Source organism: Erpetoichthys calabaricus, chromosome 1, assembly GCF_900747795.2.
Source record: "Erpetoichthys calabaricus chromosome 1, fErpCal1.3, whole genome shotgun sequence".
NCBI lineage: Eukaryota > Metazoa > Chordata > Cladistia > Polypteriformes > Polypteridae > Erpetoichthys > Erpetoichthys calabaricus.
Window position 1 is genome coordinate 215,102,759 of NC_041394.2, and position 25,669 is coordinate 215,128,427.

A 25,669-nucleotide genomic window follows, 5' to 3' on the forward strand; every position below is an offset into this window, starting at 1 on the left:
AATTTTCCAAATATAAATGAATGTAAATGTATGTATGAACATATGAACTCTGTGATGGATTGTCATGAATGAATGATAGTTCATAATTTAGAGGTCCAACAATGATATGACTAAATAACATAATGATCAAGTCAAATATGAATTCTAAACAAGCAGACACCATGTCCTGGGGAAAATCATGGTTCATTCTGTTCCATCGTGGCTTGGATCCATTGCTCGTACTTCAAAGCAGGCAAAGCTAATTCTTGATTGTTATTGTGAATTTAAATATTGATATGCAGGTGGACAACAGTACATGTGCATGCATGATAAAAAAAAGTAGTACAATCAGTTTATTTCGGGATTTATTGTCATATGTGGTGTACACAGTAAAAGGAATTGCACACTTGACCAAGTGCATCACACTGGCCTAAATGATGCTTCGTAGATTATGTTATACTGAATATCACAATAGGTAGCCGTTGGCAAAACAGCCGATTTTCCTTTCATATATGTTACATTTGCATCTTGCAAAAGTGAGATTCACTGAAAATAGTTACATGGGAGTTTTTTTTTTTGTCGAAAGAAAGGAACAGTTCGGCAATGGGCTAGCAACACTGCATAAGCCACTTTTGGACTGGTACATTTCTCAGAAAATTGACCACATTAAAATAAATGGGGGGAAAAGTGACTTTCGTAAGCTGTAATCCAGTGAAGAAATGAAATTGTTATTTGAAAGTGGTTGAGGGGAAAAAAAATGAAGAAGTAGCTGTCTTTGATGACACCCTGTTTTGACAATGCTGTTATGTGCAATTTTCGGGCAATGATCAAATTGTCCAGTGCAGTGCCTGATGGAAATTGCAGAACCCATGTCATCATTACCACAAAGCTGCAGATGACATGAATACATAGAAATTTGGGAGCGGTAACTGCCCAGTTTAGTTATTCCTTTTGCCAAGCAGCGTTATCCTACAGCGTCACTGAAATAACTGACACCTCACTTTATGCTAAATAAAGATTGGGTCTGGGCTCAGGAGGTCCCCCTGGTTCCACAGTCTATACATGTAAGCGATGAAGAGGATCAGCCAGCCTGTGTTATGCAGGTCAAAAGTGCAATATCATCAGAGATGTTTTACCACATGTCAGCCTGTTTCTTTTTCTTTTAGGTATACAGTACAACATAAATGCACGTTGAAGTAGGTGATGCATGCACTTGTCATGAAAATCAGCACTCCTATGCACCCCACCAAAATGACTGTATTGGCCTTTCCATTGCCAAGGTTGCCATCTTGTCAGACTTGAAGCATGATCGCTCAGTCATAGTTAATGTCAGTGATTTTGCACGTTGGATGCAGTTATTTTTTCCTCTCAGTGTTGCAATTATGTATTTTGTATTGAAGCCTGAAATTGCGGGGGCTATGGGCAAGCACCTTCGTGTCATGGGTTGTATTCACATCAAACCTGGGGTGTGGTCAGTTGACATAGTGTTTTCAAGTAACATTTTCATGCACGGATGTGTGTATGCATGGGTGAGAGGGGCAGGGACAGATCTGATGTCATTCTAGTGGTTACTGGAATATAAAATAAACACTTTCGCAAAGGTATCATGAAACAAGTGTGATTTTATTGAAGAATAAAACTGAATAACAAAAAAATTCAAGCAATAACAAGACATGATTCATCAGCATTTGTGTGTCTGCTTATATCCCTTCAGCAATATCTTTTCTATGTAGCAAAAATTTACACTGGCTGTTACAGACTCAAATCAAATGTATGTTTTTATTATGTAACTAGCTGTGTAAGCCTGTGCTATAAATAGCCTGGGCTCCTACAAACTATTGAAATCGTCAGAAAAAAATTGAAATACAGAGTCGGTGGTTTTGTTTTGCGAATGTCCTCGCCCCCCATGTCTATCAGCGGCTTGAGCTGCTTGTGCTGATTGACACATTTGCAAAACAAAGACACTGATAAGGAGGTGCAAAGGAATTTAAGGTGGCCTGGAATTACGATTATTTTTGTAGGCTTCAGGGATTCTAGTGTTAAGCTAATAAGCCTATTTTTCACTAAGCAGCAATTTCAATTATCTCTTCTCTTTCAAATTGAAAAAGTAAGCTGCTATATTTAACACAAGTTTATTTACTGTCCAAATGTGGACAAGCAGTAATTTGTTTTAATTAAAGAACAAAATAAAAAGATTTGAATTCATTAAAGTTGCTTTTCTTACTGTTTGACTAATACACAGGAACACTACTCTGATTCCTTTTTGTCAATTTATTATTCTCCTTTCTTTAATGTAAAGGTTAATATTCCAGTCTTCTCTCGCCCTGGTAAAGTCTTCACTTACTGTTCTCTGTTTACGGGGATGTTTGCAGTAAAACGACGTGAGCTTGCTCAGCTATCATAATACCTTGTATAAAGAAGCACAACTAAATAGCTATAAAAGTTGAAAAAAATTGTTTTTTGTTATCAGCCAACTTACTGATCACAGGTCAAGTCTTTTGTAGTGAAAATCAACTGATTCCGATTTTTGTTGAAATTAACAAGATATTGAGTATTTTTAAACAAAACATTATGCAGTGTAATAAAATCATGTTTTTGTTTCACTTGCAGCTAATAATCAGTTGCTTCAATGTCAAGACCCATATTTCTTACATTTTGGGAGATACTGTTCCGTAAGCTCCTCATACCTAGGACCTGATGCACCCTCCTTCTTACAGTTAAATGTATATTTTGAATTTTGCCACGGCCAACAGAGAAAGGGCTTATCAAGTCTTAAAATAAGTCTTTACAAGAGGCCATATTAAAACAACTAAATGGAATGAATCATCAGTTTAATCATTGCACTAATACATACGAAGAGATACATGAAAAATTTTCAGAGCTGTTAGTCCTAGCTAAAAATGGAGAATCAAACTCTTCATAATTTTGTTTTAGGGCTACCTACACCATGAGTTTCACTGATGATCCTGATGTTTCAATGAAGAAATGTGCGATTTATATTGTCCAAAAGCATGATGTTGGTACATTTTAAATTAAAATTTCAGTGTCTAAAATCACTGCTTTTTTTGAGACCAGTGATGGTATGATAACACCCTTCAATACTGTGCTACCATTCTTCCTTAAAAGTTGGCAGTTTCTTGTTAAATATGTCTTTTGTATGACTCTACATAAGGCCCAAGATCAAACTTGGCAAAACGTTGGACTTTATTTGTGAGGGGCTGTTTTTAGCCTTGAACAGTTTTATGATGGTACCCCAAGTTATTCCAAACAAAACAATAAAAAAATATACACAATGTCTGGGGAAAATAAAACTTCTAATATTGTCTACAAATATATAAACAATATTTAGATGGGTAAGATAACTAAAATACATACACAAACTACCAGTTGTGAACTTTTTGTAATGGGTACTGCTAGTCTTGAATTATAATCAAGTACAAGTGTCATTGAGCCACGAGTGTCTTAAAAGAGAGAGATCTAGATTCTACATACTAAAGAAATAAAAGACAAACAATAGGAACAACTGAAACAACAACACTTTCTTTGTTGTGTGTTACTGAAAGTGATGAAAACAGCATTAAGCAGCACTACATAACATTATGATGCTGATAAGTGACGACATGTTATATGTGAAATAGTATATGCAAGTAAGAATTTTACTGTACTCTGTATATGTGACAATAATGACCCTAACAAACCTAACCTATAAAAGACTACTATAGTAGTTACACAGAGAACCAAAAGTATTCAGTAATGGTAGAGCTGCAATTCAGAATTGAAGCCGCAACCAAAATGTCATGCTTCATGCCAAAGAAAATAGGACAATGCCATTTTTTCCCTACAGACAGGGGCAACAGAAATTACTTCCACACAAATATGTATGCAGCAGGCTTTAGTAGACTTTGAGTGATGAGAGAGAAATCTCAAGGTGTATGAAAGTGTTTTTAGGAGGAGTAACAGAAACAAGTGTGGTTAAAAGCAATAAACTACAACTGAACTGTCTGTGATTTGATGTTTGGATTGACAAACTCTTGCTTCCTGGGTACTTCCATATAAATACAGAATTAGTAGGACTCAGCTAATGGAGTGTATATCAAGCATATACGTTGATAAATACTTTGTATGTCTTTATTTGTAAGTTAGACAAACCAAGAGTAATATTATATAGTGTTTCACGAAGCATATTTTACTTTATTGATAAGAAGAGCAATGCTTGGATATCTGCCTAATCAACCTCTCCCTGACTCCCCCCAACCCCCAGTCTTTAGGACTGACTCAGGATGTAATATCTATGGCAGGGGACCTGAGCACTTTCATTGGTAATGTGCTCTAGCGCATGGGTCCCCAACTCTGGTCCTGGAGTACCACCGTGGTTGCAGGTTTTTATTCTAACCCTTTTCTTAATGAGTGACCCATTTTTGCTGCTAATTAACTTCTTTTAAATTCATTTCAATTGACTTGCTCTTGACTCAGACTCCTTAATTGTTTCTTTTTCCTTAATTAGCAGCGAAACAATAATGAGATACAAAATGAGCCAAAACAACTGGTGTCCAAAGTACAATATCTGAAAATAAAGAAAGATGACGGTCTCGGCAATGTTGATCTTCTCAGGTCCACAAAACATTTTAACAGGGTTTTTAGAAAAGATAAAATCAACAATTTCGTAAATGTCTGCTAATGCACCACAAGAGCAGCAACAAGCCACGGAATTAACAAATGGGTCTAATTAATGACAAGAATTGGCACCTTATTAAGCAGTTGGTTGGAGTGAAATTGGTTGGAGCCTGAGGCACTGACTTAGTTGGTCTTCTGTTAGCTCACTCACTTCCCATTTCATTTTTGTTTGGGTGCCATTTAAGGAAAGAAATGAAGCAATTCAGAGAAATAAGAAATTCAGGGGAACAAATCTTAAAGAAGAAATTCAATTAAAATGAATTCACAAGAAGTTAATTAGCAGCACAATCAGGGCACTCATTAACAAAAGGGTTAGAATGAAAACCTGCAGCCACGGTGGTCCTCCAGGACGATCTACAGAGAAGACGGCTCATCTCTGGGTTGGTCCGAGGCGGTCAGTTGATCATGTCTTGCCTTGCAGGCAGGCAGGCAGGCAGGCAGGCAGGCAGTCTCATTATCAGCCCAGAGCAGCAATTAGATGATCACACCTGAAACCGCTCCCAGCACATAAAAGAGACAGCAAGGGACCAGATGGGTTATAAAAAAAAAAAAAAAAAAAAAAAAAAAAAAGAGAGAAGCAGGCAGGAAGACGGGAGACAGCCGCTGCAGGTGTGAGGAGAGTCCCTCCAGGGAGTGGGTGGTCACCGCAGACATCTGGGAAGGTTGAGGAAGTCGCTGAGGCTTAGACTGCAAGCCCTATTGTGAATGCCATGGCCCTTGGGGACCCAAGCCTTAGGTCTGGAATGAGGCACCCTGTTATAATCATGGAGTGGCAGGGACTCAGATAGCAGTCTCCTTGGCTACAAGGTCCGTTCAGGATAAGCTGAGGAGATGGCCGATTTAAAGGAGTGCACCAGGCTCAAGTTTTTAAAGACAGCTTCCTGCCATGTTTTAAACTCGTTTTAAAGGTTTTACTTATTCAGTTTTTAACCTCCACAGCACTTTGCGCTATAGATTATTTATAGAACTTTGCACTGCATAATTTTTGGGACACTTTTTGTTTGACTGCTTTAATAAAAGAACTGAGCACTGTTTGACCTTCCCCTTGCTTTATGTGTTGTCCTAATTCGCTCGGCTCATCCCACGGAAATGTTATCGGTGATGGCGGGTTCCAGAGGGCCCCAGTGGGACTTGGAAGCGTGGGGCTGATCTGCACCGTCACAGGTAAATGGCGTAGGGAGGGACAGGTAAGCTTATTCTATTGGTATGAAACTTTGGCTTTGAATAGGAGACCATTCTGTACCACAATGCTCCATTGGTTCATGATTTGTGATAAGAATAGCATAAAGTTAGTCACCTTGCCTTTACCTCTCTCTCTCACACAATTTGCTGTCAAAAGAAGATCACTTATCTCTTTCTGGCAAATCCCCTGAGAAGAGAAGATAAGTCAGCCACCATACCGAGCCTATAAGGCGGCCTGTATCAATACTCCATTCAAAGGTCACAAGGCAGCAAAAAATCAAGCTGGACTGCATATAAGCTGGGAGTCACTTATGGACAATGCTACTGCTATTGTTTGGTCACTCTCATTTACTTTGTTAATTTGGACAAATTATCTATAATATGTAATTAATTAAATGTGCATTTTTCTTCTGCTTGTTTCTTTTACTTTGTTTAATTGCCTGAGGTTTAGATAAAAAAATGGAAGGCGGAGGTAGTGCTGAACTGAAGTAGTGTACCTGACCACAAACTTGTAAGTGTATGCAATCTGATACATTTTGGTAAGTCTACACAATAAAGAATATAAAAAAATAGGAAAATAGGGTCACCATAGGAACCTACAAAACAAAAACAACTGTGGTGTGGGACTGTTATGTTACAGCCAGTGCTTTTTCCCTGGCTATTTGTATTTTCTTTTGAATTGTTATTTTTGTTGTCTTTGATTTATTTATTTTTTTTGTTTTTATGTAAGGTTTATAAATATTGTTTACTGTCAAAATTGTTTCATTCTTACATATTGTGTATAGTTTCATCTAAACTACATTCCTTGTGTTTTGTTGGTGAAACCCCAGGAACAATGGTCAACATGATTTCATTACTGTGGGACCACATAGGAAGTTACAGAGTCCAGATCTATTATAAGCATTTCTTGGCTTTTTATAGTTTCCTGGATTTTGTCTTTGGATCAGATTTTGGACTTGTTTACCTTTTTAGGCCAACCCTTTATGCTTTTGTTTAAATTAATTTAGTGAATAAATTCTTATTTTATAAAGATTTTTTTTTTGGCTCTGTCCTTTTAAGCCAGATATTTTATTATTGTAAGAGAAAATCATTTTGTTATGATTAGCTGCACACAAGTTAGTGAAAGAGAGAGCAGGTAGGTCTGGGCAACATACCAAAGCCTAACAATACCAAGCAAAAGAAGGTCTTACTGAGCTTACTTTGCTTATGTTTGGAAAAAAATTCTCTCTCTTAATGTGTGCATTCGCCCAGTGAGCACTCAGTCCCTGTCATTTATCCAGTCACATGCTTCAGCCTCATCCAGCCCATGTTCTTCATTCAAAACAAAAGTAGCATGTTGGCACAAGACATTAGCGCTTACAGTAAGCCAGTCAGGCAGAGACAAGCTGGCATCCAAATAACATAACATACAGTGTTGATTGTTTCAATATATTTTGGCTTCAGGAAACAGGATACTGAACAAACATAAGTTTAATGCAAACCCATCCATCCATTGTCTCCCGCTTATCCGAGGTCGGGTCGCGGGGGCAGCAGCTTGAGCAGAGATGCCCAGACTTCCCTCTCCCCGGCCACTTCTTCTAGCTCTTCCGGGAGAATCCCAAGGCGTTCCCAGGCCAGTCGAGAGACATAGTCCCTCCAGCGTGTCCTGGGTCTTCCCCGGGGCCTCCTCCCGGTTGGACGTGCCCGGAACACCTCACCAGGGAGGCGTCCAGGAGGCATCCTGATCAGATGCCCGAGCCACCTCATCTGACTCCTCTCGATGCGGAGGAGCAGCGGCTCTACTCTGAGCCCCTCCCGGATGACTGAGCTTCTCACCCTATCTTTAAGGGAAAGCCCAGACACCCTGCGGAGGAAACTCATTTCAGCCGCTTGTATTCGCGATCTCGTTCTTTCGGTCACTACCCATAGCTCATGACCATAGGTGAGGGTAGGAACATAGATCGACTGGTAAATTGAGAGCTTCGCCTTGCGGCTCAGCTCCTTTTTCACCACGACAGACCGATGCAATGCCCGCATTACTGCGGATGCCGCACCGATCCGCCTGTCGATCTCACGCTCCATTCTTCCCTCACTCGTGAACAAGACCCCGAGATACTTGAACTCCTCCACTTGGGGCAGGATCTCGCTACCAACCCTGAGAGGGCACTCCACCCTTTTCCGGCTGAGGACCATGGTCTCGGATTTGGAGGTGCTGATTCTCATCCCAGCCACTTCACACTCGGCTGCGAACCGATCCAGAGAGAGCTGAAGATCACGGCCTGATGAAGCAAACAGGACAACATCATCTGCAAAAAGCAGTGACCCAATCCTGAGCCCACCATACCGGACCCCCTCAACACCCTGGCTGCGCCTAGAAATTCTGTCCATAAAAGTTATGAACAGAATCGGTGACAAAGGGCAGCCCTGGCGGAGTCCAACTCTCACTGGAAACGGGTTCGACTTACTGCCGGCAATGCGGACCAAGCTCTGGCACCGATCGTACAGGGACTGAACAGCCCTTATCAGGGGGGCCGGTACCCCATACTCTCGGAGTACCCCCCACAGGATTCCCCGAGGGACACGGTCGAATGCCTTTTCCAAGTCCACAAAACACATGTAGACTGGTTGGGCAAACTCCCATGCACCCTCCAGGACCCTGCTAAGGGTATAGAGCTGGTCCACTGTTCCGTGACCAGGACGAAAACCACACTGTTCCTCCTGAATCCGAGGCTCGACTATCCGACGGACCCTCCTCTCCAGGACCCCTGAATAGACTTTTCCAGGGAGGCTGAGGAGTGTGATCCCTCTGTAGTTGGAACACACCCTCCGATCCCCCTTCTTAAAGAGGGGGACCACCACCCCGGTCTGCCAATCCAGAGGCACTGTCCCTGATGTCCATGCGATGTTGCAGAGGCGTGTCAGCCAAGACAGTCCTACAACATCCAGAGCCTTGAGGAACTCCGGGCGTATCTCATCCACCCCCGGGGCCCTGCTACCAAGGAGTTTTTTGACCACCTCGGTGACCTCAGTCCCAGAGATGGGGGAGCCCACCTCTGAGTCCCCAGGCTCTGCTTCCTCATTGGAAGGCATGTTAATGGGATTGAGGAGGTCTTCGAAGTATTCCCCCCACCGACCCACAACGTCCCAAGTCGAGGTCAGCAGCGCACCATCCCCACCATATACAGTGTTGACACTGCACTGCTTCCCCTTCCTGAGACGCCGGATGGTGGACCAGAATCTCCTCGAAGCCGTCCGAAAGTCATTCTCCATGGCCTCCCCAAACTCCTCCCACGCCCGAGTTTTTGCCTCAGCAACCACCAAAGCCGCATTCCGCTTGGCCTGCCGGTACCTATCAGCTGCCTCCGGGGTCCCACAGGACAAAAGGGTCCTGTAGGACTCCTTCTTCAGCTTGACGGCATCCTTCACCGCCGGTGTCCACCAGCGGGTTCGGGGATTGCCGCCACGACAGGCACCGACCACCTTACGGCCACAGCTCCGGTCAGCTGCCTCAACAATAGAGGCACGGAACATGGCCCATTCGGACTCAATGTCCCCCACCTCCCTCGGGATGTGGTCGAAGTTCTGCCGGAGGTGGGAGTTGAAGCTACTTCTGACAGGGGGCTCTGCCAGACGTTCCCAGCAGACCCTCACAACACGTTTGGGCCTACCACGCCTGACCGGCATCCTCCCCCACCATCGAAGCCAACTCACCACCAGGTGGTGATCAGTTGACAGCTCCGCCCCTCTCTTCACCCGAGTGTCCAAGACATGTGGCCGCAAGTCCGACGACACGACCACAAAGTCGATCATCGAACTGAGGCCTAGGGTGTCCTGGTGCCAAGTGCACATATGAACACCCCTATGCTTGAACATGGTGTTCGTTATGGACAATCTGTGACGAGCACAGAAGTCCAATAACAAAACACCGCTCGGGTTCAGATCAGGGGGGCCATTCCTCCCAATCACGCCCTTCCAGGTCTCACTGTCATTGCCCACGTGAGCATTGAAGTCTCCCAGCAGAAGAGCCCCTCCCATAGGTGGTGAGCCCATGGGAAGGGGGACCCACGTTGCCTCTTCGGGCTGTGCCCGGCCGAGCCCCATGGGTGCAGGCCCGGCCACCAGGCGCTCGCCATCGAGCCCCACCTCCAGGCCTGGCTCCAGAGTGGGGGCCCCGGTGACCCGCGTCCGGGCAAGGGAAAACGCCGTCCAAAATTGTTTTTCTTCATAGGAGGTTTGTTTAACCGCTCTTTGTCTCATCCCTTACCTAGGACCTAATGCAAACCTCTAATGAAAAAACATTTCTGTGACTATGACTAAGGAGGAGATTATACTTTGTTAATACATGGACTTTTATTATGAAGTAACATAATCCTTTGACTATAGTGGTATGTATTATATATCTTGACATAAAAAATGTATTTATAAGGTGCCACAAAAAAGGCTAACCAACAAAAAATAAGAAATAGGGGTTTAGGGAACAGTGTGAAAAAGTAGTCAAACAGTCTTAAGCACAGGTAACAAAGTGTTACACAAGAAAGAACATTTGAGTATAGGACAACATGAAAAGTGGAGTTTTTTGATTTTTCTTGATTTCCTGTGCTAGAAAATGGTTGGAACTTTTGCATTTAATTACAACAGCCTCAGTTCAAATTGAGTTTACCCCAAACCTGACACTTAAAGCACAAGTGCCTCTCTTATGGAGGATTTTTGTTTCCCTCCTAAAATCAATATTAAACCAATAGAATACAAAGTGTTCTAATATTTTATAAAATATACTTTAAGAGTACAACCCACTGGTATCATTAACAATGGTATCGGGTACGCTTTTTTCTGAAAGCATCATTCATATTACTTTAGGTACCCTTTTCTTTGCATAAATGTGACACAAATATAGCCTCAACCTGACAGTCTAAAGCAGTTCCAGAAAGTGCTTGGGGGGAGAAGGAAGAGAATGATTTCATACCGTACCAAAAAACCTAATAAGCTATAAGAAGCCGACAACAAAACTACAGAGAAGTGTTTAACAGAATTAAAGTAAAAGATTATTACATTTATCAGAAGAAAATAAAGTAACAAATACATTTTACACTTTACTGGCCCAATTACATAATATTCACTATACATATAACAAATAATGATCACAACTAATAATGGAAAAGTGAAATAAATTTGAAACTTACACTGTTTTTTGAGGTACTGACATCTATATTTCCATAAATGGTTCCCAAACAAATAACATTTCCACCTTTAGAATGTACATGTACAGTGTGTCCCTGTAAAAAAAAAAACAGTTATACTTGAAATTCTAATGTCAGGTTTTCTATAATCAAATATTAATCTTTACATGTACAATAAATGTTCCTTTGCTACTACAACAGAAAATTGTACATATGTGAAAGAAAAAGTCAGCTAAAAACATCCCAGGCATTGATCACTTGAGAAGATGCTCAAGAGAAATTCACTGGCAAAGTTCTGGTATAGAGGCATTTCTACACCCAGATTTCATTATAATGTTTTCAATCCACAAGATCAAGTATAAAGTTATGAGAAGAATCCAGCAAGTACTTGCTATTACATACAGTATATTACCTCAAACCTCCTTTGCATTAGTCATCCTTCCACTTACTATGTGATCTGATGTAAGCTGTAAAGTCTTTCCATTTCCAAAAACAAAAATACAAAACGGCCTTTCTAGCTGAGCTAACTTTTTGTTTTATACAACAAAAACCAGGCAAACTCAGGTAAAAATTGCTGTGTGAATTCTCCCATTGGTAGCTACCACTTAAAGGTCTGTTCACAATTTCCCACTGGGAAACTCATATCTTGCATGTTTATCCTAGCATAGGAGTGCAACACGATTATAATACAATACGCACATAAGAAGTAATTTAGATGCATACATGTAAGCAACACAACAAACCCCATGCAAACCAATGCCTCGATGTCTGCTATTGTGGAATTTGGTTTTCTTCCTTTAAGGGTGATCAATATGGGAACAAGGTGTTGTAATGAGCAGAATCCAATCAGGGAAGGGCTATGTAATAAGCATAAGCAGAGCAGGATGCAATTATAATCTTCTTTTTCAAAGCTCTCTGTTTTTATCCATCCACATTACAATGGTGAGCCAGTGTTTTTGGAGGTATATGTCTCTGGTGAGTTTTTTCAAAAGTCTCTGTTTTCAGGGCTTAAAAATGAGGGGGTAGAGTGGACAAAATACACAAATGGAGACTAACATCTAAATTTTTAAACAAAATTGTAGTAGTGTGAATGTAGCCTAACCAAATGAATGCTAGTTGACAGTGTAATGGATGTGCTGGTGCTCTAGCCAGGATGGACTCCCCCAAGTGCCAGCCCATCCATTACAACAGCTGATAGGAATAGATAGCTGAGGGTAGACATCATTGTTTGAAAAGAGGTATTCTGTAAGACCTACTCAACTTCAAAAAATGAACAGTGTTCAGTATATGTATATATAATCTATAGATGACTCACTCACTATTTAGGGGTAAACACCCTTCTACAATAGAAAAAGTAAATACCCCAAACTCTCAAAAATGTTTTAACTTATTTGATTGAAATTGATTACTGAAAATTAGCTGACCTGTGTTTTTTTTTGTCGATATTTACTAATAGAATGCTAAAATGCATACTCTGAGCTGCGCTTAGAGGTAGCTTTATGCAAATGAAGAATGCAAAAGAAGCAATTGATGGGCACAGGAATAGCAGCACAAGCATATATGGTGGACAAACAACTGAACAAGTGGTGGTTTCCTGGACAGGGAAAAAGAGACATGATCATGTTGGACGTCTACAATCATGTATGAAATGATAGGAAAAAGTTGGGCAATGGTTAATGAAGGCATTATAAATCTAGAGTTCTGCTACCAGGCACTGTGGCTGTGAGTAGGTGTTACTTCACTAGGACCAAAAAGGGAATGACAGAGAAGTGGAGGTGAAAGTGGTATCCTCTGAACCTAGACCAACAAGAAGTGACAAAGTGGCTTCGGGAGGTGGGTAGGGCCTTCACTGGCTGAAACCGTTAATCTATTGCACCCAGTCCTCATTTCTAAATTATTGACATGACAAATGCAGTAAGCTCTTGATACTTTTGTCCATCATATAATATTTGCCAATGATTAATGTTGTTACATCATTTTATAACCATGCACAAAAGCCCAGGGGATACTCCATTCCCCCACCGTTCTTCAATTTTATATACATGTAAGACTGCATTCAACAGTCACAGAGGTGGCTAAGACAATGATACCTGCAAGTCCTAGAAACACCCCTGGCCTGATGGATTAAACTTAATAGGCTTGGTCATGAGCTACTCCACTGTAATTATAAATTTGTATCTACAGACTTTGAAACTGGGCCCACACCATCGAACTCTTAAATGGTTTAGATTTACATGCACGTCTGCTTAATTTGAATGGGAATGCCCCACTCTACACTATCTGAAATTCTTTGCGTCTGTGCTTGAAGTGGGCTGGTACTTCTCAAATTTTTCCTTTTCATTACTACCACTCTTAGATGAATACCGACTCTCATCATGCTTATCCCTTCCACTCTACCTCCAGCTCCTGAATGTAGCACTGGTAACTCAAAAAGGTACACTTACATCACATAATACCCTAGTGCCAGCTTTGGATTGTGGCACTTGAATTTCAAATGGGGAACCCACAGAAATTTTGACGTGAAAAACCAAATACACCTAACTAAAAAGTCAACAAAAAAATACTGTATTTGGAAAAAAAAACAAAGGAAAATTTTAAACATCTAATAATGATAATAACATAATACAATTTCTTGCTATTCCTACGGATTGTCTATTTCATTTTAAAAGATTATAATTTCTACTATCAAGAAATGCCAAATTATTGATCTAGGAAAACAGGTAATTGATCTAATGCAAGAATGGGCAGCTGTGATTGATAGATAGACAGATAGTTAGATGTTAGGGCCTTTTTGTAACTACTAAATGGCCCATTTGTAACCTACAGGGAACATTTGAAACTCTAGTAGGGACATTTTGTAACTTTAAGGCACATTTGTACCACAGCACAGGGAACATTTGTAACTTGTAGGGCCTTTTTGTAACACAAGTCAGGCTTTTAAGTAACATGCCAAAAAAGGGTAATTTTGTAACACAACTGGCACTTTTGTCACACAAAAAGGTGATTGTTTTTAAAATATGTTTCTGTTTATATTTGTTTTGACCATTAATCTTAACCTTAGTAAGTTCCTGGTTTTAGCACATTGTTTGTTGAAAGGCTATAGCACCATAATACTTCATGCTGGATACACTACAGTTTTAATACACAGATAGATGTGAATTTTTAAAACTATATAGACATATTTAAATTTTATACTGAATCATTAAGGTCACTCCTGCATTCTCTCCTTCTTTCCTTTTCTCTTCACTGCCAAGATAAGATGAGGTGGACTGTTAGGCCGAGCTCTAATCCTGATGGATTGTTGTTCAGGTCTTGATGTCTCATACATGAGCTGAGATCTGAGGCTTTCAAATTTTAAAAGTCAGTGTGTTTTGCTGGTAAATTCCATGTTGTATTTGTGTATTTTTGTGATCAAAGGGCACACCTGCAAACATCCTGAAGTCTCACAAAGACAGGGCTGATTTGACAGAATTGGTGTATTTCTGCTTTTTAAAAATGTTGTTGCTTAAGTAATTTCAATTTGTTCTAAAGGTAAATTTTGCTTCCCCTCTGAGGCTTGCGGGAAGATGCAATTTCAAGAAAGAGAAATTTGTCAGGAGGATTAGGTCACTACAAAAAACATTAATAATGATTAACAATATTGTAGTTTTATGTGAAAAGTAGGAAATCAAAGGCCTAGTAACTTAATGTGAATTTTATAAAAAGTAAAAATTAATATAAGGAATCCTAGCAATAACGATTGATTGCTAACAAGGTATGAAGGTTTTCTTATTAACAAACAGTAAAGTGTCAGTGGCCTAACACAATTCTGATTTGTGTCTCGAGTTGTTTCTGCTCCTCTCTAAGGCCCCAGGACACGACCAGTGTGACTGCTTTATGTATGTAGCACGCCACTGGGACTAAGACTAAATAGTTTTAAATGCAAAAAAGTGAATAAGAGAGAAAAAATAATACAAAAACACAATTCAGGAAAACATATTTTTATTGAACAGAATATTACAACTACAAATGTCAGTGTAGTTTTTTTATTAAACAAAACAATACTTCATTCAAAATGCAATAATGAATCAGTGAAATAAACATTTTCAAAATAACTAACAAACTCTGACCAAATGTTAAATCCACACATTCAGTTGACAGCTTGTGATTGTGAAGTACGTTTGTTTGTCTGCCTTCATATTTTATTCTTGTCAGACTGTGAGTGATCTGAAACTTCTCTGCCATCTCCCCTCCTTCAGGGCAGCTGCCTAAAGCTTTCTTCACCATCTCTTGTACTATTGGGCCCGATGCCATGATGTGGTGGCACTTCTCCATTATCACTCTGCCCTTTATGGTGTTGTTTCTGCTTTTCTGATGTCGCTGACTATCCTCCACACTCTTTCTTTGAGGGATTTCTCTCTCGTACAGAAGATGATTCTCTTGACATGGAGAGCTAGATGTTTGCTCACAGGAGATCTCTTTCCTCAGCTGATCACAGATTTTTCTCTTCAGTCTGTGTTACTGTTTGGTTTTGACCCAAGACGTTCTCCTCCATAGTTTACTTTCTAGAAGCCAAAAGAAAAAATGATTTCAAATTATTGTTTAAAATATTGATTGCTGTTAATACAATAACACAGGCCTAATGCCACAAAATTAATTTATATATGGTTTTATAATATATTAGAGGTAATTGTTACATTCTTTAAATATTATATCTTTATTTGTGTGCATTCAAAGGCGATTCCCTAATTTGTGTTTTATTCTTTCCTATTGACACCACACCCATACTGAATTGATTCTACTAACCTGTGCAAATTGGGGTTCCCAAAACTCTGAAGCTGTGTCTCCCACAAGAATACAGTATCTGAAAACATCAATTAGATATATTGTTAATTTTCTGTTCTTTCCATTTCCTGACAAATTAAAGAATATGTGAAATTTAAATGATTTTATTTGTTCATCCACTCATTTACAAAACCTGCTTATCCAAGTTTACAATCACAGTCATTTTAACTTGTACAATGTAACATTTAAACATTTTTCTTAATGCATTGTAAAAAATGTGATTTGGTTTAAAGATCGATTTCTCTCTTTCATTAAAAGTGTACAGAATGAGCCCGTCTTGGCCCTGCTCTTCTACAAGGTCAGCATGCTCTCTAATCAGAGGATCCTCTTTACACTGTCTGACCTCTGAATTTCATGATTTTACAGTCGTATGTTGTTAGTTCGGAATGAACCTGTCATCTTTAAAGTTTGTATTCTAATACGTTAACTCATTAACATACTTGTTATGTTATTTGTACTCACTACATTTTCAGTAGTTGTTTTGTATTGAAAGGCCTAACTAAGACTTTGTATTCTTGTGGGTTACTTCATTGATTGTTTATCTGAATTTGACAGACCCCATTGCTGTATACAGTAACTCTCATAAAGCAATCATGTCATCCATCCATTTAACCATCCACTTTCTAAATCAGGACAAGGTTGCAGGTAGCAGGAGCCTATCCTAGCAAGCAAGGACTGGAGGCAGGAACAGCATCTATTCAGTTCACACACACACACACACACCAGGGCCAGTCTAGTATTGGCAAATACACCTAACCTGCATGTCTTTGGATTGTGGAGGAGAAGCACCTGGGGAAACACAGGGAGAACATGCAGCCTCCACGCAGGGAGGACCTGTGATGAGAATTCTGGTCTCCGCACTGCCACTGTGGCACCGAGCTGAACAATCATGCCATCCAGAAGGGTTAAAGAAAATGCACAAAATATGTTAGCGTGGAAAAGCATGAATTACAATTAAGTAGAATCTTCAAATTAAATGCATATTTTAGAAAATTTGTTTAACTATACAAAGAAAAAAAAACTTTCAATTGTTTCTATGCTCAAGATTTATATCACAAGCTTTTTTATATTTAACTGAAATATTTAAATATTTTCATATGCCTTTTCTGTAAGGCTTTATTACCTGCAATTCCACAGAACCACTAAGCTATTTAATTAGAGAATTCATTTTTCTATAATGAATATCATCAGATGGCAGAGCGACTCAGTGGTGCTGCTCCTGCCTCATAACAAGGACACCAAGGTTTATGTCCCAAGTGCCCTGCACAGAGTTTGCATGTTCTCTTCTTGTTCATGTGGATTTACTCCCACAGTCTAAACACATGCAGGTTAGGTGGGTGGGTAACACTAAACTGGCCCTGATGTGTGTGTGTGTGTGTGTGTGAGGAAGAGTGTGTGTGCGTGTGTGTTCACCCTGTGAAGGACTGGCATAGGCTTCAGGTGTCCCCTGTCCTATATAAGTTGGTTAGGAAGGTGGCTGGATGGAAAAATTGATTAGTATTGGATTTTGTTATAGCTTTACCTTATACTTCAAATGCATATATTTCTGCATTTTTAAGCAGTGCACTGTTATTAATGAGACCATAGGAAGCAGGTTAAGTAAAAGAATGAAAGGACAATTAATTGATTAATTAGTTCACATCACAATGTATCTTAATTATATAATACATTACTTGCACAAGTTAAATATGTACCAAAAAAAACACTTAAGCAATGTACAGAAAGCACAAAACATGAAAAATCTTACCTTATATATGATGTCAAAGATCAGTGAAGCTTCCAAGTTTTTGCAGGTCTTCATCCAGTGTGCTTGAAAACTCGCAGCAGCGGTCATTTCATTCACTTCCGGATAGCAAGATTAACACGCCCAGTTTTATTTTATAAGATGCTAACGGAAAAAATCACGTTTGTTATTATATATACATATATATGTATATATTATTTATAGGTGAAAAAGCTCCATTTCTCGATGTCCAAGTAAGGCTCTTCATACCTGAAATTCATTTCTCTGCATATCAAAACTATCAGTTTATATTTCATATAGTGACTTATATTTATTATTAAATTAAAATTTAAAAAAATATTCTTGCACGACCATTACGTAAAAGCATATTGCTTCTGTAAAACAAAGCAGTAAAAATAAGAGACATTTAAAATCAATAGGCAAAAATATCCACTCATTACACATATCACGCAATATTCTAAAACGGATTAAATATTAAAATCATGTACAGTATAGTACAACAGTAACGGAAAAAATTGAACCATCTAGCGGGTGCTACACCGGGCGCTGAGCGCTTATAAACACGTCCCAACATGTATTATCTCTTGCGAGTTTTTGATCAAGTGCCGCTAGAAAAAAAAAAATAGAACCATCTAGGGGGCGCTCCACCGGGAAATGAGCGCTCATAAAGCCGTCTCAACATGCATTATCTCTTGCGAGTTTTTGCTGAAGTGCCGCTACTTGAATGAATTGTTTTCTGCTCACCACGGACCATCAAAACGATCAGGACGTCCAGAGACATTCATGTACTAATACATAAACGACACCCAGCTGTTAAAAACTGATCAGTTATTCCAAAATATGCTTAATTAAGAATAGAAGACACAAATGCTCCCTAAAGTATTTTTTTGCTTTCTGAGCAGATAAAAAGATAATTACGATTTAAAAAGGAAAGATGGTACATCAAAACACCCTTTTTCAAATACTAAAGGTTATTAAGTGTCACCATTAATTCAATCGCGATTTATTATAGATTTAAATGTGGACCATTAGTAACTGGGGCAGTTAAAATTAAAAAAATATTAATAACTTTAAAAATATAAAACCAAATTACACAATACTTTGCACATGTCTTGATACAAGTATTTAACACATTTTTTGAAAAACTCAGCGCGATCGGTCATGTGGATCAAGAGTAAAATCAAATCTAAATTCAAACACCTTTTCCACTTCAAGCTGGGTGACAGGTCGACCTGATGGCTAATGCTGTTCAGGGCATTTTTTGGACGATCATGATCGGCAATTTGGGAGGTTGTTACAGACTTAGATAATAATGTGTCATTAATAAAACGTGTGTCTTCCACGAGATAACTGAAACTTTTTTACTTTTATCTTTTTTTCTGACAGAATCAACGGGTAGGGCTACTTTGTACCAGGAGCGACAAAAACATGCAGTTTAAAAAAAAAACAAACAAACTGTTCAAGAAAAAAATACGGGAAGATTGAAAAGCAGAGATGAATTAATACAAATGGCACAAAATCCATCATAAAATATCATTTTTGTTTTTTTAGGAGCCCGAAAGAGAGATCGGTACAAATGTTCCTGACGAAGCATGCATGCATGCAGATAGATAGATAGATAGATAGATAGATAGATAGATAGATAGATAGATAAGATAGATAAGATAGATAAGATAGATAAGATAGATAAGATAGATTAGATAGATAGATTAGATAGATAGATTAGATAGATAGATTAGATAGATTAGATAGATTAGATAGATAGATAGATAGATAGATAGATAGATAGATAGATAGATAGATAGGATACTTTATTAATCCCAGGGGGAAATTCGCTGTGTAAAGCATGTTTAACAGTAAGCAGCTCCATTGACCTAATAATAGTATTACCATTTGACTAATATCTTTATCCTAGGTGACTTACAAAATTTGAAATACAACTGGTTACATTTCATTTTGCTTTTGCAGCTGGAGCACAGGAAAGTGAAATGACTTGCTCATGGTCATACAGTGCCAGTAGCAGGACTTGGAAGATATAACCTGAGGGTCTGACATCCTAGGTCCAAAGCCTTAACCTCTATAACACACTGCCTGCCAATAATAATATCCATTGCTAAAAAAAAAAAAAAAAAAAAAAAAGTATCATACAAATTTCATACACAGAAAAATACACGGTTACATAGTACTTCTGATACACCCGATTATGCAACAACACTATAACTGATGCAAATTTTGTTAAAATTTCATGAGCGAAGGTGGGTAATACTGTTGGTTAGCTATTAAATGTAAATCTTGCAACAAAAAGCATTTTCAAAATTCTTTTTGTTTCTAAAAAATAAAAGTAAAATTGAATTCAAGATAATTAGTGTTAGTCCTGCATTGGGCTGATTCATTTACAGTTCAGCTGAGAATTTCAAAGCCCCTTTCCACAGTTTTCTGGACTGGGTTCAAAATAAACCACTGCAAATACAGTATACAATCAAAAATGTTTTGGATTCAACCCAAGAATAAGATGAACAGAAAGAAATGCCTTCTGCTCTAAGTTTGGATTACAAATATATATCTCACTCAGAAGCAATACAGATTTACTAACTGAAACTGATGTTAAACAAAATGTTGTATAATTCATCTCAACTATTAGTCATTACATGAAATGCCAAATGGTCAACATTTAATAAATATATCCATTAAAACATATACATTTTTAAATTTAGATTATTAAACAACAATTTGCATTTTATTAAAAGTAATAGAGAGCATTCATTAAAAATCTTTGAACTTCATCCTTCAGCATTAATATAAACTTTACTAAGCATTGTATAATACTGAAAATGCACTTTAGTGGTTTCAGCATAAAAATAACATTTGAACACCTAAATAAGAATTACTTTATAAGTCACATTGTTGAATTAAATCAAACATGTTTTACAGTTTCTGAGATGGGTATAGTGTTGGTTAAACAGAAAGTAGTCAAAGTTATTCATTTTTCCTGAGACACGTGTTAGATGTGCTGCACAGACAAGGGGTGTCCAAATTTTATGAGCAAAATATCATTAAGAAAAGGGTCTGGGCATAACCTGAGGTGGGTGGGAGGAGTGTTGGCTATTAAAACTGCTGCATTTTTGTCATTAGTTCTAAATATAAAATATTTTATTTGGACTTTAATTTGGTAGGGTGGCTGAGTTTTTAACAGATGGGACTCAAAACAGTACAAGTCAATGGTTTTGTGTCTAATATGCTGTCCTCATCCAAGGGTGTCCCCTCAGGGATATGCTCTTTTACATATTTTGTACATCCTCTACACTAATTGCTGTCAAAGTAAATTTGAATACAGGCTAATCTCAAAATTTGCTGATGACTCAGTGATTGTAAGCCTACTGAATTAGAATGAAAGTACTCATAGTCCAGTGGTAGATGATTTTGTTAACTAGTATCATGGGTCTTTTGCACACATAAAAAAACACAAAAAATAATGAACTTACAATTGACTTCAGAAAAGAACTATGCACCCACAAGAAACAGTGATCAAAGACCAGGCAGTGGAGATTGTTGACACTTACAAGTATTTGGGGACAATCACGGACTCAAAACTGACTTTTAATGAAAATATAAAAATGGGACAGCAGCACCTTTACTGTGAAGCTGAGTCTGTTTAATGTGAGTTCTATTATTATGTCACTCTTTTATAAATCTTGTACTGAGTCTGTTTTTACTGATGTTCTGCTAGCCTGGTTTGGAAATCTTAATGACAGCAACAAAAACCAAATATATCAAATTGTAAAATGAAGAATTAACAAAGTCTCAACAGTCCAATCTCACGGACCTGTTTAACAAGCAAGTACTATGGAAAGAAAAGTGTATTTTGTCAGAAAGGGTTCATCCACTACATTTCCAATTTCAATTGTTTCTATCAAGGCACAGGTTCAAGGTTAGAGTGGGTCTTGAGATCCTGTTCCAAATTAGAACTGGATCTAAATTTCCAAGAAACAGGAAAACTAAAAGGCATTCGAATTATGGTTCTACTTATCAATTCCTACACGTGCATTTTCAATTAACTATATAAGTCTATTAAACGTCCTTGATGCATTGCAAACACACATGCCTTACCCTGAAACAGTGTTCTGACAGCAGTGTAACCTACATCAAGCATCAATGGCATGTCGAGTGGTTTTGCTCAGCACTCTGGCCATTAACTATGAAACGCAGCAAGTGCTCAAAAATGTGGCTAACATTTTGTTAGAGAAAATAGTGACAACACAAATTGCGGCAAGATAATTGGGAGGAGACTGTACAACAAACATGTGGAACTATTTACTGCAGCATGGCATTAAAAGAATGTACTGTCTTCAATGTCTTGCAGTCTCTCAGTCTAAGCACCTTAGCTAGCGTTCACTAGCACATCACACCATGGTAACATTATTTTTTATTACACAGCTTCATATTTTAATTAACATAACTGAGTTTTTCTAAAACATTCGCTAAAACGTACAGAATCACGCATGCATATAATTTAACTACTGTATGGCAGAAGGCTGTGACACTGCTATGTTAAGATTAATGATCCTTTTCTGCATATATGTTGTCCTGATGTATGTGTTACCTGTGTATCTGCACTGTTTATTGCAGAGGGCAAATAATCCAGCATATTTTGTTCATTCAGATTGCTAGTGCACATACACTAGAATTGAGTATAACAACTTGACAAGGTGGTGTACATTTTAAATAATGTTACAATGAGGGCTTGGAATTCAGAACAGAATTGAGGGTATTCAGCACAAATGTATTAATTCCCACAAACTGTGATTTTGAATGCACTAATTCCTCCCACATATTTATATAACACTATTTTATAATTGAGCCTTATTTGTTACTGAGGAATGACTTTGTTTTTTTACATTGTTTAGATTTAGTTTAGCTTGAATGAATATATGGGATGCCAGTGTGTGCTAAGGTTGCTGTGGGGCATTCAGCAATCTGATCAAATCTAATCTGAGATGTACTGATAGGAGGTACTGAGATTGGACACCAAGATGTAATGACGTGCTAACATCATCATTTTAAGTAAAAGTGGAAGAAGTGCTGAGTGTTTATGTGTGACAGTTTATAAAAGGCAAATTTTGCTCCTAAAAACTTTGGTTTCTTAACTGCTGCTAAGGGACCCATACAGGAATTTTTAAAGCTTATTCACAGAAGCAAAGTAGCCGAGAGGCTGGGATGCGTTTTGAAAAAGTTGCTTGCATTCGAAACTAGCTTCGGTGAGTGAAGGGGATCAGATTGACGGCCAAAACAATCTTATTTGAAAAAAATGCAATTTTCTGATTTTTTGGGGGAAAAAAATAAAAATTGATTTTCATTGTACAGTGGAACCTCTAGATACGAGTTTAATTCGTTCCAACACTGAGCTTGTATAGCGAATTTCTCGTATCTAGAACAAACTTCCCCATTGAAAATAATGGGAATCCAGTTAATCCGTTCCGCACCCCAAATATATTAACATAAAAATCAATTTTCCTAACAAATAACACTGATAAATTATATATACTGTAGTCTACCTTTAATAAATAACACTGGTAAATAATATAACTGATTATTAAAAGAATCAAAACCGGTGTCTAAAGTGCAGTAGAGCATTCAATAAATCTTTAAATAAATAATCCTTAAAACAGTTGTGAAGTGGAGGTTTAAAATACACAAGAATAACAATCCTTTAACACGAGGTTAAAACGTCAAAAGGATGCAGTCTTTAAAAAACAGATGACAATCCCCGGTGCTTCTTCTCTGTTAGCGTCTCACCTGCGGGCTCTGCAACAGGCGAGACACTCTTAATGCAGCTGACCTTCTCTACACCGTCCTGCTTCAGCTGTTTGGCTCGCCTGTTCAGCTCACTGTTCAGCTACACGCGAGCCTGCACTCGCTCGCTCGCTCTCCCGCACCGACCGACCGACTGCCTGCCTGCCTGCCTGCCTGCGTGCGTGCGTTCTCTCTTCTCTCTTCTTTTCTTTTACTTCTTCTCCCCCTTACCGGCTCGCACTTCTCTATATATGCGGGGAGGACATAGCAGCTGCAGCCCATCAGCCACAGGAACAATCATGGATGTGGGCAGTTTCCCACCTGTGCACTTAAGTGAGAAACGCAGACACCGCAGATCACGGCTCACAACTGCTACCACGCCCCCTCGCTAAGCTGAGAGCTATACCCACAGCCTGGCTCGTGGCTCATTACGCGAGCCAATGCTCGCATTTAGATCTGAATTTTTCGCTCATACTTTCCTCGTATTTTGAATTTCTCGTATACAGAGGTGATCGTATCTCGAGGTTCCACTGTATATGGTTTCTTTTTAGGTCATCTTTTTCAAGCATGCGAATAATTCTAGAGCTAAATGCATATGCTGGCACCTGGAATAGACATACTTAAATTGTTACATTATTAGAAAGATAAACAGTTGTAATAACCTAGTTTTTAATTTTAATAATATTTACATAAGAAATATATACAATTACCAGTAGAACTGTGGTCTTTCAAATCTATACAAATGCTTTTATATTAACAAACCTGAATTGAATTAAGCAGGTTTGAGGAGGTTATAACAGCAGACATACCTTTATTGAATGCAAAATGCTGTGTCCTCTTTCTGTTAAAATGGTACAATTTTCACATTCCATTTTTTGTATCTTCACATTGCCTTCCCCAAGTGTTTTAATATCCAAATCTGTATAGAAGCAATAACAAAAAATGTGAAAATCTTCTCTGATCACATATTGATTTTAAGTTGTTGTACAGTGGACCAAATGAGCAAGGGAGAAATGGTGTAGCTATAGTATTATCTAAAGTACTAAAAGATTGTCACTGTGAACAGCAGTGACAGAGTGACAATTGTCAAGCTGGGTCATGGTGAGACTGTAGTTAATGTCATTTGTGCATATGCTCCTCAAGTGGAAGGAAGAGGAGAAGGACATTTTCTGGGCACAAATGGATAAGAGTTTAGAGTGGCACAAGAGGGGAAAAAGATTATTCTTGGTGGTGATCTAAATGGCTATGTGGGAGAGAGTAGAGAGATGACAGAGAGGGTACATGGAGCAGGGGAGAGTAATGGGGAAGAGGAAGGGTCGAGTAGGAAAACGGGAAGAAGTCCATCTAGGGAAAAAGAGATATGTGGTGGAACAGAGAAGTGGAGGATGTGATAAGGGCTAAGAAGGAGACAATGAAGACATGGTACCAATCAAGGAGAGAAAGAAAAAGATAGAGAAATGCACAGAGAAACAAGGCGGCAAAGAGGGCAATGGCAAGGGCCAAGGCACAAGCTTTGGAGGAGATATATGAAAAACTGGACACAAAAGAGGGAGAGAGAATGATTTTTAGATTAGCGAAGGCTAGGGAAAAGGCCGGAAAAGATTTTAGTCAGATAAAGCAGAAGAAAGATGAGCAAGGTGTGGTCTTGATCAAGAATAGATGAAAGAGGTTTTTTGAAAGCTGTGGAATGAAGAAAATCCAATGGTAGTATTTAGGGTTGGAGCCTCAAATGAAGGGCTAGAATAAGGCAGGAGTAAGTAAAGGACACACTGAAAAGAATGAAAAATGGAAAGGTAACAGGACTGGATGAAATGCTAGCAGAAATGTGAACGAGTTTAGGAGAAGATGCGTCATGGGATCTAATACAGAAGATTCGTGAGCAAGAGAGAATACCAGATGAGTTAAGGAACAGTGTGACTTTACCCATTTATAAGGTGAAGGTCAATATTCAGGATTGTGGAAAAATAGAGAGATAAAGCTGATGCCACACACAATGAAAATTTGGGAATGGGTTATACAGAGAAGACTTAGGAAAGAGACCACCAAAGGGGAGGAGCAGAACACCTGATGCAGTCTTTGCATTGAGACAGCTCATTGAGAAGCATAGAGAAAGAAATAGAAAGGACTGAACATGGTGTTTATTGGTTTGGAGAAGGGTACCACATTAAGTGGTGTGGAGGCGGATGAGAGAGAAATGAATGCCAGAGGAGTGTGTGAGGATTTTCCAGGATATGTATGAGGTAGAAGGGACTTAAAAGCAGTGCTGGGGTAACAGACAAGATCCAAGTTACAGTAGGTCAGCACCAAGGATCTTCATTTT

At 38.8% G+C, this 25,669-nt stretch overlaps 1 protein-coding gene across 1 annotated transcript in view; it reads right to left on the reverse strand.

The window, feature by feature from the left end:
• Positions 1-25,669, reverse strand: part of fam185a (family with sequence similarity 185 member A) — a 78,200-nt gene that overhangs the window by 33,631 nt on the left and 18,900 nt on the right. Inside the window, exons 2-3 of the mRNA XM_028811746.2 lie at positions 24,159-24,268; positions 10,995-11,087 (exon numbers count right to left, since the gene is read on the reverse strand). Coding sequence (XP_028667579.1) covers positions 10,995-11,087; positions 24,159-24,268 — 203 coding nt within the window. The remainder of the gene's footprint in view (positions 1-10,994; positions 11,088-24,158; positions 24,269-25,669) is intronic.